General features: G+C 37.9%; 1 protein-coding gene across 1 annotated transcript in view; it reads right to left on the reverse strand.

The window, feature by feature from the left end:
- Positions 1 to 8662: 8662 nt before the first annotated feature.
- LOC126482188 (protein scarlet-like) overlaps positions 8663 to 15567 on the reverse strand; it is a 93041-nt gene continuing 86136 nt past the window's right edge. The window contains exons 14-19 of the mRNA XM_050106167.1: positions 12371 to 12525; positions 10739 to 10797; positions 10442 to 10675; positions 9530 to 9633; positions 8929 to 9095; positions 8663 to 8844 (exon numbers count right to left, since the gene is read on the reverse strand). Of these exons, the coding sequence (XP_049962124.1) occupies positions 8663 to 8844; positions 8929 to 9095; positions 9530 to 9633; positions 10442 to 10675; positions 10739 to 10797; positions 12371 to 12525 (901 nt within the window). The remainder of the gene's footprint in view (positions 8845 to 8928; positions 9096 to 9529; positions 9634 to 10441; positions 10676 to 10738; positions 10798 to 12370; positions 12526 to 15567) is intronic.

Below are 15567 nucleotides of genomic sequence, written 5' to 3' on the forward strand. Positions count from 1 at the left end.
CCAATTTACAAGATGTGCTCTTTTTCTATATTTCTTTTAACTTACTAGCTAGAAATCCTTGTTTTCTTCTTAAACACTATAAATTAAATTCTTTCATTTTCACTGCACTCACTGCACAGATATGCACCGACATGTTCCAGGCATACAAATTTATTGCACACATGGCAGGAAAATCTCGTCGGTCTGGTTTTTTTTTCCTATCACGGAAGTTGCATCTTCCTAGAGCTGCTGTTTATAGAGGTCTAGGAAGAGCTTCAGCTGTTGGTAATCCCAAAATTTCCTTGATACGATTCTTGATGTTCACTGGTGTACTTAGATGATTGACCTTCATTGTCATATAATCATGCAACAGTTCTTTGGCAAGAACTTTTAGATAGTCTTTTCTGGGAATTGTTGAATCCGAATTGCTCTTGTAAATTATGTATCCATTGATTCCAGCAATATTTAGAAGACAGGAAAAATTGTAAATGGCCATCTTCTGGTAATTCTTGTCTCAGAGTATGTACATTTCATCTCATCAACTTTATCCACACCAGATTTAGTCTCATTGTAAAATGTTATTATTTCTGGCTTGCACTTTTCTGAATCACTGTCAATATTGTCATCATCATGTAAAGTAGACAGTACCAGAACAACCTTGTCTTACTTAGGTTTATATGAAACCCATGTCATATTCTTCCTAAATGCAAAAATGCTGGATTCCACAGGACAATCTTTTGCTACTGTCATAAATGGAGGAATTTCACATTTATTTTTTTCGAATTGTTCCAACCATTGTCAGCTTGTCATTTTCCAACAAGTCAGCTGCAAGGGGAATTGATGTGAACCAATTATCACATGTTACATTTCTGCCATATTTAGATATGCATTTCACCATTCTTTTGACAATAGCATGAGGTGTGTTATCACAGAGATAAGACCCATCCACTTGCTTTCCACAGTATATTTCTAAACGGGTGGTATAGAACATCATTCATCTGTAAGTGCAAACATTTTTATACCATATTTTGCCGGTTTTGGTGTAATGTATTGTATAAATCCACATCCGCCCCTGAATGCATCCAGCATTTCATCTACTGTAACTAGTTCTGATAAACTATAACGTTTCTTGCAGTTTTCATTGAACTGATCTATCAAGAATCAGACAGCAGCTAATTTGTCTGTTTCTTTCTGATGAGCTCTGTTTCTGACATCATCAAATCTCAGGCATGTCAGCAAGAAACGAAAACGGTTTATGCCCATTGAAAGTCTGAAGTACTCCACTCTAGTACCATCTGGACATCCAGACAGAGGCCAGTGCAGTTTCATCTGTGCTTGCAGAGTGACATGTGCGTGCAGCAGTAGCAGAAACTAGTCGTATATTCAATTTTTCGTATTAGTTCCACAGGTTTAATTCAAAATTAATTTGTGTGTTTGTGTGGTGAAATTTTTCAGATCTTTGCATATTTTCAAATTAGAAAGGGGTAGTATAAAATTTTAATAATGGTAGAGTGTAACATCGTGTAGGCAGTTGTCATTTGTACTAAGACAGGGGTAGGATCACATTGTAATATCTTGATAGTGGTGTAGTTGTGGTCATTTGATTGCTTAGTTCATAAGTAATTGTTCACATATTGCAGCTCAATCTGGCAGTGGTGATGCAACTGTGCAGTTGCATATTGCTGTTTTATTTGTTGCAACTCTATACATCCAGATATTAGCAGTAGGATGGATAGGGTGTGTGCATGCTGTGTGCGGACGCAGGAGGAACTGGCTGCAGTTCGTGAGCAGCTGAGTGTGCTGTTGGCCACGATCAGCCGGCTTCAGGCTGCTGCCTTGAGATGCAGTGACGGTGGAGGGTCTGGCGTGTCACTTGAGACACCCCAGGTTTCGCTTGCTGCGTCTGCTGACTCAGCCACCGAGACACCTTCTAATGTACCCGGCGCATTGGTGCCACCCGTTCATCCTGTCATTGGGCAGGTGGCCGCTCCTTCAGCAGGGCCCAAGAAGGCACACGGGGGCAAAGGCTTGCTGGTTATTGGGAGCTCCAACATTAGGCAGGTGATGGGACCTCTTAGGGAAATAGCGTACAGGTCTGGAAATAATTCCAATATGCACTCGGTTTGTCTGCCTGGGGGCATCATCCAAGATGTTGAGGTGGCCTTGCATGCGGCTATCAAGTGTACGGGGTGCAGTCATCTGTAGGTAGTTGCTCACGTCGGCACCAATGATGCCTATCACTTGGGTTCTGAGGCGATCCTCAGTTCATACAGGCGGCTGGCAGATTTGGTGAAGACTGCTGGCCTTGCACGCGGGGTGCAACCAGAGCTCTCTATTTGCAGCATCGTTCCCAGAGTGGATCGGGGTCGTTTGGTTTGGAGCCGAGTGGAGGGTCTCAACCAGAGGCTTCGTCAACTATGTGATGGTCTTGGCTGCAGATTTCTAGACTTGCGCTATTGGGTGGGGAATTGTAGGACTCCATTAGATAGGTCAGGGGTGCACTACACAAAGGAAGCAGGTACTCGCGTAGCAGAGTACTTGTGGCATGCACATGGGGTGTTTTTAGGCTAGGCAGTAGTGTGAGGGGTCCTGATGAACACTCACCAGTCGACGTGCAGGCAGGGAAATCAGGATGTGCTCAGTGTACATACACTTCAGCTATCAAGATATTAGCAGTAAATTTTCAGAGTGTTTGGAATAAAGTTCCTGAATTTACTGCCTTCCAGGAAGCGTGTGGCATGCAAATTATTGTTGGGACTGAGACCTGGCTGAACCCTGAGATAGGAAGTTCTGAATTATTTAGTGAGGGTTGGAACATGTATCGGAAAGACAGATTAGACACCGTAGGAGGTGGTGTCTTCATTGCAGTTGACAAAAATATTGTGTCTACTGAGGTCGAAGTAGAGTGTGATTGTGAAGTTATCTGGACACCTTTAACAGGGCTAGGAGGAATAAAGTTAATTGCTGGATGTTCTTACCGGCCACCAGGTCCCACCATGACAGTTCTAGAGTCATTCAAAGGGAATCTACACTTTGTATCGCAGAAATACCTGGATCATGCTATATTAGTTGGAGGCAACTTCAACCTACCTAGTATAGACTGGGATGTCTATGGATTCATTACAGGTGGTACAGATAAGCCATCGTGTGAATTACTTTTGAACACATTATCCAAAAACTGTCTTGAGCAGCTAAATTGACAGCCAACGCATAATGGAAATATTTTAGATCTGGTAGCCACTAACAGACAAGACCTCATCAACGGTCTCAGTGTTGAAACAGGGATTAGTAATCATGATGTTGTGATTACGACTATTGTTATGAAAGTTAAAAAGTTGGTCAAGAAGGCTAGGAGAGTATTCTTACTAGAAGGAGCAGATAAGCAGTTGTTAGCATCCCACTTAGTAAATGAATCGACTTCATTTACTTCTGGTACGATGGACATGGAAGAATTATGGGCAAATTTTAAACACATTGTAAATCACACATTGGAGAAGTATGTGCCAAAAAAGTAGGTTATGGATGGAAAAGACCCACCGTTGTTTAACAGTGCAATTCGGAGAATGCTCAGGAAACAAAGACAATTGCACTTGCAGTACAAGAAAGATCGGGAGAATGAGGACAGGCAAAAGTTAGTAGAGATTCATGCTACTGTAAAAAGAGCAATGTGTGAAGCATACAACCACTATCAATGTCATACCTTAGCAAAAGGTCTTGCTGAAAACCCAAGGAAATTCTGGTCTTACTTAAAATCGGTAAGCGGGTCAAAGGCTTCCATCCAGTCACTTACTGATCAGTGTGCCCTGGAAATGGAAGACAGCAAAACAAAAGCTGAAATTTTAAACTTAGCATTTGAGAAATCTTTCACGCAGGAGGATTGTACAAACATACCGCCGTTTGAGTCTCGTACAGATTCCCTTATGGAGGACATAGTGATAGACATCCCTGGGGTTATGAAGCAGCTCAATGGGTTGAAAATAAACAAATTGCCAGGTCCTGATGGGATTCCAATTCGGTTTTACAGAGAGGTACTCTACTGCATTGGTTCCTTACTTAGCTTGCATTTATCGAAAATCTCTTGCCCAACGTAATGTCCCGATGACTGGAAAAAAGTGCAGGTGATGCCTGTATATAAGAAGGGTACAAGGACAGATCCTCAAAATTACAGACCAATATCCTTAACATTGGTTGGTTGCAGGATTCTTGAACATATTCTCAGTTTGAATATAATGAATTTCCTTGAGACAGAGAAGTTGCTGTCCATGCATCAGCATGGCTTTAGAAAGCATCGCTCCTGCAAAATGCAACTCGCCCTTTTTTCACATGATATCTTGTGAACCATGGATGAAGGTGTCAGATGGATGTCATATTCCTTGACTTCCGGAAAGCATTTGACTTGGTGCCCCACTGCAGACTCCTAACTAAGGTACGAGCATATGGGATTGGTTCCCAAATATGTGAGCGGCTCGAAGACTTCTTAAGTAATTGAACCCAGTATGTTGTCCTCGGTGGTGAGAGTTCATCGGAGGTGAGGGTATCATCTGGAGTGCCCCAGAGAAGTGTGGTAGGTCCGCTGTTGTTTTCTATCTACATAAGTGATCTTTTGGATAGGGTGGATAGCAATGTGCGGCTGTTTGCTGATGATGCTGTGGTGTACGGGACGGTGTCGTCATTGAGTGACTGTAGGGGGATACAAGTTGACTTGGGCAGGATTTGTGATTGGTGTAAAGAATGGAAGCTAATGCTAAATGTAGATAAATGTAAATTAATGCAGATGAATAGGAAAAAGAATCCTGTAATGTTTGAATACTCCATTAGTAGTGTAGCGCTTGACACAGTCACATAGATTAAATATTTGGGCGTAACATTGCAGAGTAATATGAAGTGGGACAAGCATGTAATGGCAGTTGTGGGGAAGGCAGATAGTTGTCTTCGGTTCATTGGTAGAATTTTGGGAAGATGTGGTTCATCTGTAAAGGAGACCACTTATAAAACACTAATATGACCTATTCTTGAGTGCTGCTTAAGTGTTTGGGATCCCTATCAGGTCGGATTGAGGGAGAACATAGAAGCAATTCAGAGGCGGGCTGGTAGACTTGTTACTGGTAGGTCTGATCATCACGCGAATGTTATGGAAGTGCTTCAGGAACTCAGGTGGGAGTCTCTGGAGGAAAGGAGACATTCTTTCATGAATTGCTACTGAGGAAATTTAGAGAACCAGCATTTGAGGCTGACTGCAATACAATTTTACTGTCGCCAACTTATATTTCGCGGAAAGACCACAAAGTTAAGATAAGAGACATTAGGGCTCATACAGAGGCTTCTAGGCAGTCATTTTTCCCTCATTCTGTTTGGGAGTGGAACAGGAAGAGAATATGCTAGCTGTGGTCCGAGGTACCCTCCGCCATACACCATATGGTGGATTGCGGAGTATGTATGTAGATGTAGATGTATATCTGCAGCCCAGAGATCTAGTAAATTTGTGTGTGATGTTCGTAGCACAACCACCAAGAAAAGGGGTCCTAAACAAGCTTTGATTTCTGTAATGTTAGTGTCTGCAGCATCTCTTTCTCTGGAATATTTAGAACAGATGGTAGCAATGTAAATATTAGTGCAATGAACAATTTCTTCTAAAATGTCATCTGTGAAGAAATGTTGTAAACAATCAATTGGACGCTTGGAATTTTTTGTTTCGCCTATGGCTCCCGGTAAATGTTTGACAATATTATGTTGAGGTCTTCTTACTCTTCTGTTTTGGATTAGAGGTTGATGGCTCCATTGCATACCATCTTTCCCAAAATACAAGTCAAATTTTTCGATAGAATCACTTTCTTCCAGCGACTGTTCACTATCTGAATAGTGATCACTTTCGAATATTGACTCCCGATCACTACATTCTTCATTACCAAGCTCTTTGTCCAACCACTGCAAAACCTGATCGTCATCCACCATTCTTCTAAAAAAAAAATGTGTATAACTTATTTCATTAATCAGTGATGGTCAATGAAAAGGCTCATAATTGTATGACAGTTTGGATAATAAATAAATAAAAAAAGTTTCTAAATGTAACTGTCTATGTTTTGTAATATTATAAAGGAAGAAACCTCCTTACTTGCAATATATAGTAAAAGAACTGATGATAGAACCGCGCCACACGAATGCACACACGTGGACTGACACTCCGCACCTCACAAGACTGCTGCTTCTGGCAATAATGACTAACTTCAATTGTTGCCAATAATTCGTTATGGAAGGAGGGGAAGGTAAAAAAAGCCGCTAATGGAAATCTTGAATTTATAAGTGATTGTTGATGGAAAAATAAAACTGCGGTCAGTCCGCAGTGCTTGTAACGGAGGGTTAATTACATTCTTACCACCATATGTAGCAGATCGGTACACCATGCAAGTATCATCTTACCCAGAGTATTCACAACCAACCAATACTGTGTTTGTATCCATGCCCATATTTGAACTTTAGTGTATGGTGAAAGAAACTGCTAACCACTCAGTAATAAATAGTCTTATCATGTAATTAGTTTTGTATATGGTTGGACGACATCCAGGTTACAAGTAGTTCGGTAGGTACTGCCACATAAACTGTTTGGTCTAATTGTACTTATGTTTTTCCCTTGGAATTTAATTGAACTTATACCATGCAATAACTTAAAGTAGGCTAATGTGGATTAGCACTTTCTTTCACTGACCCCTTCAACTCTTTTCTCTCCTTAGTAACCCTTTGAATGATGTTTTATTTTAGTTTATTTACGTACTGAAATCTCTGAGGTACATATATTATAACCTATATGTTGGACAAACTTTCATTAATTTAAACATCGTTACATCAAATATTATTTGCTAGGGTCATTTTTATGATGTTTGCACAAGCATACTTTACAACAGAGAAAATTCTACACATGAGTATTTTACATAATTTTCTTTTGTTAAGTGTGATACTTGTTGCAATACTTGATGCAGTCTGGCACTTTTGCACTCTCATTTTTACAATACTTGTATATACAGATTTTCCAGGAGTGAGCTTCTTGGCATCACATCTGCAGTATATTTGCAAAATTCAGTGTGCAAGATACTGTGATACTGAGTATAAACAGTTTTACAAAAGAAATTCTTAACATGGGCAATTTATATAATTTTCTTTTGTTAAGTAGGATGTATTTAATAATAATACAATGCAATACAATACCCTTAATGCAATTTGACACTTTTGCACTCTCATTTTACAGAGTTCTTTATGTAGAAATTGCCAGATTGCTCAAACTTTACCTTCATATGTATGTAAAGAATATTTCCAATGTTGTTCCTGTAACACTCAATGATGTACTAAAGGTTGCAACAGCAGTAATGACAAAAAATTTGATCTCTCTCTCTCATATCAACACACGACACCACTGAGCCTTATACTTGGCTTAAAAGTACTGATTTCTTGTTATTCATTATCCAGAAAATCTAAGAAGACGTTTGAACATTTGCCTTTCCTTGACTTTTACCCAGCAAGTGTACCTATTTGATTTTCTTACAAATTCTAAGATCTATTCTTGTCTTGTTCTTTTATGCCACAATAATCTGACTGCACCCAATCTAGTTGCATTGCTCCATGTGTTTGTTAATGGTCTCCAAATCACCACTTCAGCTTTTTATGTGATTTAGCCTTAATACAGCTGTCTCCTCTTTTTATGATATGCTTGCAATAATGTGAATTTTCTATTATTACACTTTCATGTGCTAGAACCAGATCAGACCTAGAATTTAAAGTTAATTGTTCCATTTACATTTTGGCACGTCAAAATTTACAACTAACTTACAGGTCACAAAAAAAGAAGACAAATTTATATTTATATTTATAAAATATGTATTTCACTTAGGCACAAATAGTCTCCCAAAACTGACCATTTCTGATCAGGAGAGTAATATAACAACAAGTAGCATCAGTGTGGAAGCTATAAAATGAGAAAAGAAATGATTTACAACCAAATGAAATTGAGGATTTTAATAATCACTTGTTTGTTTATACAGAGTGTATCATAATTAATGGTGTAAACACATACATTTGAAAATACATGATACTAGAAGCAAAAAGGTCTCAGTAAATGTAGGGTCAAAAATGCATACCTTAAGAGCTATCAGCAATTTTTCATCTTCTATACTCTGAAACAAATCTCTTCTACTGCAAGTTCTTTGCTTTCTGTATTTTGGGAACTGGTGGTATGGACCAAAACATGAAAAAGAACTCCAGTAAACATGTGCTCTAAAATGCATTCCTTAAGAGCTATGAGCACTTGTTCATCTTTGCTACTTTGAAACACAACCCTTCTAATGATCAAGTGCTCATAACTTTTAAAGTATTAGTTTTAGAGAACATGTTTTCTGGACATTTATCTCTTATTTTGGTCCATACTACCACTTCCCAAAATATGGAAAGCAAAAAACTTACAGTAGAAGAGATTTGTTTTACAGTATCGAAGATGAAAAACAGCTCATAGGTTTTAAGGCATGCATTTTCGACCCTATGTTTAGTGAGACTTTTTTGCTTTTAGTATTGTCTACTTTCAACTGTATGTGTTTACATCATTAATCATGATACACCCTGTTTTACTCAGTAAATCCTTGGGCATAATGTTATGTGCAAAAACATGCATATGACATTATGTGATAGTTCAGCATACAACTTAGTAGATGGAATACTTTCTACTTCTCCTCCATATTTGTATAAAACCAATCATACTCAAAAGTACAAAGAATGCAAAGAGGATAATAATGTCAGTCATAGTATTATGTGGATTAAATCCATATTGATCCAGTACTTCTTCACCATTATGCAGACAAGGCAAATCAGGATTGCTTGGGCAACCTGTTGGCATAAGTGTTAAATGGAGTTAATATTTTATGTAATCTCAAAACTAATGCATCGTATTTATTCAAGGGAATTACTTACTTATGTGGTCCACATGTTTCCAGAATAGGGATGCCAACAGCTCATTGCAGTAATAAAACTGTGAAAGATATTTCAACCAAGCAATTCTCTTTGGCAGTGCCCTGAAAAAGTAATCAGACATATGGGCTAAGCACTTACACACAGCATATTTGCAGTCATTTGTTATGCTAAAAAAAGAGAAAATGTCATCAGGTATTCAAGAAGTTTGAGATACTATGGAAAAGTAGTCATTGCAAAAAATGCATTCATGTAGGACAGAATAGTTCAGAACTGAGTAAACCCCAAACAAAAATTTTAATAACAATCAAGAACTAGGTTGTTGTCACCTTTTTGTATTTTTCTATTGCATGTTACACAAGTGATTCCTTTTTCTTTTATGCTGATTACACATTTTCAACCTGCTGGAGATACATTGTGCAATAAATGTTCATCTGAAAATACTCGCCTCTTCAGTTAAGATTTCTCAAAAGTTGTTAATAATTGTGACTTGAAATTTGTTCATTTGAAATAATAGGACTTATAAACATATCACACATTATGCTGCAACACACACTGGTAATCTCTGTAACTTGGAAATTTGTTTCCACTAAACCAGGTTCACCTGGAGCTCTTAGTGCTTGTTAAATATGTTAATACTTTAGATTGTTTTAGGATTAAAGTAGAACACTCACTGAAAAGCAAAAGTGTTGAAAAAAATACAACTTGCTAAATTTCAGACTCATCCTTACTAACAGTGCCAATGCTATTTTTTGATAGGAGACTGGTTGTGGTGGGGATAGTGTCAGATGAGATGGGTAGAGGGAGAGGGAGGCAGGGGGAGGGACTCGGGATGGGTGGCTAGTGGCTTGGAGGAGGTGGCCGGTTTGCTGGCTAGGAATGCAGGAGAGAGTGTTGGCACGTATATGGGCTGCAATGATTGTAGCAGCTGGAGGGAAACAACACACACATAAGGTAACATGGGGACTTGAATCGGAGGGGCTGACAGGATGAAGGAAAGGGAAACTGTTGAGTGGAGGCTCTGCTTTTCAGTGAGTGGTTTCCTTTAACCCTACATTCTACAATAAATTTCCTACAACATTTATTGAATATGTTACTGATTTTGTGACATGTAAATGTGCATTTGTCAACAAGAAATATTGGATAAAGCATGTCACAACTGTTATTTGGCCAAACACAAAACTTCATCCATTCAGCGCTGTCTCTGATATAAAGATGTTGCACGTAATGAAATGCACACAAGCATTCAGCATGTAATGTCTGTCATACACACATTTATGGAACAGTGAGACATTCAGAAACTAGCTGTAAAAACTACAATAAATCTTCTTAATAATCTGTTGCTCTCTCTGCACAAATTATTCAATTCCATGTTCAGATGAAATGCGTGTGCTAGGCATTCCACCACTTTGAAACAACGTTGTAAAATGTCAGAAATTTGACATGTGGTAAAACACTAAGGGCATTCTTATGTGACAGCAGTGGTACTGCCACTGTACAAACCACAAATATGTACCTTATCTGTATATGCTTCATAAACAAAAGCTGATTTTTTTGTTCTAATGTAGATGCATGTCCTCACAGACATACTGTTATCAAAAACTGTTAACTGCAGATTCAGTGACAGTGCTTCATGATACCAAAAACACTTCTGGGCAAAGAAGGCTAAGGTAGAAACTCCACACAACCACCAAATAAAAACTTGGAAGAGTGTAATCTTACTCTCCATGGTATCTGTTTGTAAATGCCTCTTGTCTCAAAGCTGGTTAAATCCTTCATTTTTTTTTTTCAGCACATGTGGTCCAATCTGTACTAGATTTGTAAGATCACATCTCATAACATGTCTGTTCAGCTGGAGCACATCAAGAAAGACTAAAATGAAATGAACTTCTCAGTGTTAGGAAATAATCTCTGCAGTTAGCCATTTATGAAACTAACTGTAATTCTGGCAACATTTTAATACAGTATTTTTCAATCAGATTTCATGGTACTACTAGTACAAAAAAGTGGCCATCTTTGAAATTCGGCTCATCAAATTGTCAAATTTATCACTGAAAACTAGTTATTGAAAAAAATATAAAGCTCTTGTGTTTCCAGCAGAGTAAATTAGATGAAATGGTGGTCCATTTCAACGAACTTCATCAAAACGCTGCACCAATTTGACAAATTCGTCTGGCTGGAAACACAAAAATTTTATTATATCAGTTTACTGCAACAAGAAAGACAATGATATCATATTAGCTCTTGGATTTTCCTTAGGAAAACTTAATAATTTCACTACTGCTAATTTATCTTTATGAATAATTCTGTGACATTACTTCAAGTTAAACCTGTTACCAACTACACTGCCATTCTTTATGTATATCTGATGATCTTCTGTGCTAGTCAAATGTACATGGATTCCACAATTTGATAGTATTAGAGTTTAAGTAGGACAAACAATTGCCCGCATCTCGTGGTCGTGCGGTAGCGTTCTTGCTTCCCACGCCCGGGTTCCCGGGTTCGATTCCCGGCGGGGTCAGGGATTTTTTTCTGCCTCGTGATGGCTGGGTGTTGTGTGCTGTCCTTAGGTTAGTTAGGTTTAAGTAGTTCTATGTTCTAGGGGACTTATGACCACAGCAGTTGAGTCCCATAGTGCTCAGAGCCATTTGAACCATTTTTTTTTGACAAAAAATTTGCAGAAATTCTTTTTTGATTGATAAATTTCAGATACTGATAAGCCAAAGACTATCACTTTCTTTACTGCCGACTGAACGTTTGTGATATTTCAGTCAACAGTTTCATGTTTTAATATTTAAAACTATTTGTTTTTCTGTAACACTGCTTCAACTATGATTCATTGACTTTTGAGGCACACACTACATGCTATAAGATTTACAATATGGCCAGCAATAGATGTTACTGATATTTAGTACCCTTCACTAATCTTTGCACCAAGCACCTTATATACAGAATGTAGAAACACTCACTTGCCTCCAGAATGAAATTTTCACTCTACAACAGAGTGTGCATTGCTATGTAACCTCCTGGCAGATTAAAACTTTTTGCCAAACAGAGACTCAAGCTCTTGTCTTTTACAGGCAAGTGCTCTGCCATCTGAGCTACTCAAGTATAACTTTGTTGAGCAGTTATCTGTTAAGTGACAACTGTAGTTTGTTTATGACTCTAGGGAGCCTCTAAATATTCTGAAACGTCATCTATAGTTGAAAAATAAACCTGGCATATTAATTAAATTTTAAAATGAATTCTAGAGTAACATATAAAGAATGTTTACAGCAAAAAATGTGACCACAAATTTACTTTATGAAATCCTGATGAAACACACACTTTTTTCCTTTAGCACTAAAAACTTGCTGAACATGTTGTGTTATACCATCATGATGACAAATGCTGTTTATCAGCGTTTCTTTGTGAATTTTATTTGCTCAGCTAGCCTTGTTAATACTTATTTTTCCATTAAAAATTTCTGAGAGACACAGTTCTAAAACATCCAGGTTATAATTCTTCAGTTCGCCTGATTCGCATTTGTACACAGGCAGCATTTTCACGTTGTCACCTCTTACATTTTCAGCTGTATGATGCAACAAGTGAAACTGTATCCTAGGTGACAAATTCGCAAGTTGACTTATAGATACTTGCAATAATGACTTCCTAACTCCACCACTATTACGAAAAGGATAGTTGCTGCTCACCACGCTGGAGATGCTGAGTCACAGAACGGCACAACAAAAAGATGGATGGAAATTTAGCTTTCAGCCTACAAGATATCTGTCAACAATAGACAACATACACTCACGCAAATGCAGCTCACACACACACAAACAGAGTTTCTGGCAACTGGTGCCATACTGCAAGCAGCAGTGCGTTATAGGAGAGGCAACCGGGTGGGGGTAAGGAGGAGGTTGGGGTGGGAAGGGAGAAGTGATAGCAGGGTAGGGTTGGCAGTAAAATGCCACTGGGAGTGTGCAGGGATGAGGTGGAGAGTAGGGAAGCTAAGTGCAGTCAGGAGGTTAGACAGACGGTGGGGGAGATAGGGGGTTGACGGAAAAGGAGAGAAGTAAGAAGACTGGGTGTGTTGGTGGAATAGAGAGCTGTGTAGTGCCTGAATCAGAACAGGGTAGGGGCTAGATGGGTAAGGGCAATGACTAACGAAGATTGATGCCAGGAGGGTTGCAGAAACGTAGCGTATATTGCAGGGAGAATTCCCATCTGCGCAGTTCAGAAAAGCTGGTGTAAGTGGGATGGATTCAGATGGTTCAGGTCATGAAGCAATCACTGAAAATAAGAATGTTGTGTTGGGCAGCCTGCTCAGCAACAGGATGGTCCAGCTGTTTCTTGGCCACAGTTTGTTGGTGCATTCTGATCTAAGCTGCCAGAGTTGGCAATTGCATGTGTGAGGCGTGCTTGCTTGAGTGAATCAATGGTGTGTGTTTCTTCCTTTTTATGATGAAAATTGTGGCTGGAAGTTTGTGTGTAAACATCTTTTAATGGTACCTGTCTGCAACTTAATGTGTCATCTTTACAGTGCGTAGCAATCTATCCTTTCCTTACGTTATGTGTAATGTTCTATATTTGACAGATTATCCGATAGTAGCAGATGGTGAAAGGCATCAGTTTGGATCAATAAAGTCATATTGTATTCATTTAATTACTTATTACCTTGTGACTTACTCAGCTTTCTATAGACTACATATATAAAAATCTGAATACTAAATTTTGCAATCTATACACCTTCAAAACACCTACAAATTTAATCATGTATTCTTTGAGCTGCACTTTATATGCACAGCAAGTAAATTTTTGTTATTTGTTGTCCTTCCTGGTGTTGTAATTTTAAGGTCCAGCAGTTTGATTCCTGAATGGAAATATGCAACAAAGACAACCCAGTAGTACACAATTCCTTTGACTAGCTAGGTGTGCTGAAAGCCTAACCATACAACATTACCACTGAGAAACTTTAAGAAAATGGGCTAAATAACAATTTCAAAGTCAAAGTTGACGTTGAACATAGAGATAAAGTAATGAATAACACTATAATGAATAACACTATATGGTCAAAAATATTGTGATAAAGCATTTTTTATTCTGGAGAATGACAAATGTTCCTGTGAAATATACTCTTCTTTGACAAACAGGCACCAAGAGGATTAAAGTTAAAAGGGAGTAAGCTGTATGACAGGTAAAAAAGAAAACAAAACAAAACATAGAAAAGAAAGTAAAACTAATTTTGAGTTCCACATATTTCATCAAAATGTTCAGTATGCTTCAAAAGAGCAGACGAAACAGAAGTTTTACTTCCCTCTCTCCCCCGAGGTACCAAATATTTTCATAAGGGCTGAATATGGACTGACTGAAAATTAAATAAAAATGGACAATTTACAGGGATATGGTAGAAGGTCATATTTCTGCAGAACAGAACATAAAAGTGGTAGGGTAGCATTGTATGAGGATAGCAATATAAGTAAAAGTGTTCCATGGCCAGTTACCAACTGTAGAGAAATGGGTTTTGAAGCACAAGCAATTAAAACAAATTTTCTGAAGATCAGTTGTCTAGATTTAGTTATATATCACTCTCCAAGCTTCAGGATAAAAGATTTTGTAATGAAACTTTAAGTTCTCCTTGAAAAAAGTATTAAAGACTTCCCATAACTAATAGTAGCTGGTGACATAAATACATTGAAACAGAGTGTCTATACAAAATTCTTTCATGATGTCAATACTAATAATATGAAGCTGCATATAAATAGCCTAACAAGGAGCACTGAATCATCAGACACAATAATACATGATGTTTTTAGAAATGTACCTTTAAATAAACTGAAAAATACACATAATTAACACAGTCATTTTAGGTCACAATAGGCAGTTAACTGAGCTACAGAATAAGAACACTGAAACTGGAAATATAGTTGAAGAGTGTAGGCTGACAAAAAGTTGGAACACTTTCATTTCAACCTTAAGTCGCCACATAAACATAGCTTGTCGAAAGGTCAACAGAAAGACAAATGGTAGACATGGAAAGAAATCGATCATCAGAGATATCAAGAATGATAGAGAAGATTTAAAGGATTCATATGAATGAAGTAGGAAATATAATAGCCAAGCAGACTGTGAAATGTACAGACAAAAGATGGGAGAATACAGTACAATGATACAGCAAGCAAAATTGTGCTATTATAAACATCAAATAGAAACTTCATCAAATATTTCTAAGACAGTCTGGTCACACATAAATACAAACAGGAATGAATATAATAGGACAGAAAGTGGTAACATAGTATTTACAGTACAAGGGAAAGAACTGACTGACCCAAGTTAAGCATGTTCCACTTTAAATCAGTATTACATAAATATAGTGCAGAAGCTAATGAAACAAAATAAAAGTACTGACTAAAATGAGTATAGCTCCACCAGAAATAACAGAATGTCTATTCCTATTTCCAACACATGAAACGGAGGTTACAAATGTAATCAGATCATGGAAAACAAAGACACAGAGGGCATAGATAGAATATCTGTAAAAGTAATCAAATGATACTCAGAGTATCTAGCTAAGCTTCTGACATTTCTATTAAACTTGGTAATGAAGAAAAGATGGTTCCCCATATGTCTAAAAAAGAGTAACATGGTGCCAATTTATAA

The sequence above is a fragment of the Schistocerca serialis genome, chromosome 5 (genome assembly GCF_023864345.2).
Source record: "Schistocerca serialis cubense isolate TAMUIC-IGC-003099 chromosome 5, iqSchSeri2.2, whole genome shotgun sequence".
Classification (NCBI taxonomy): Eukaryota; Metazoa; Arthropoda; class Insecta; order Orthoptera; family Acrididae; genus Schistocerca; species Schistocerca serialis.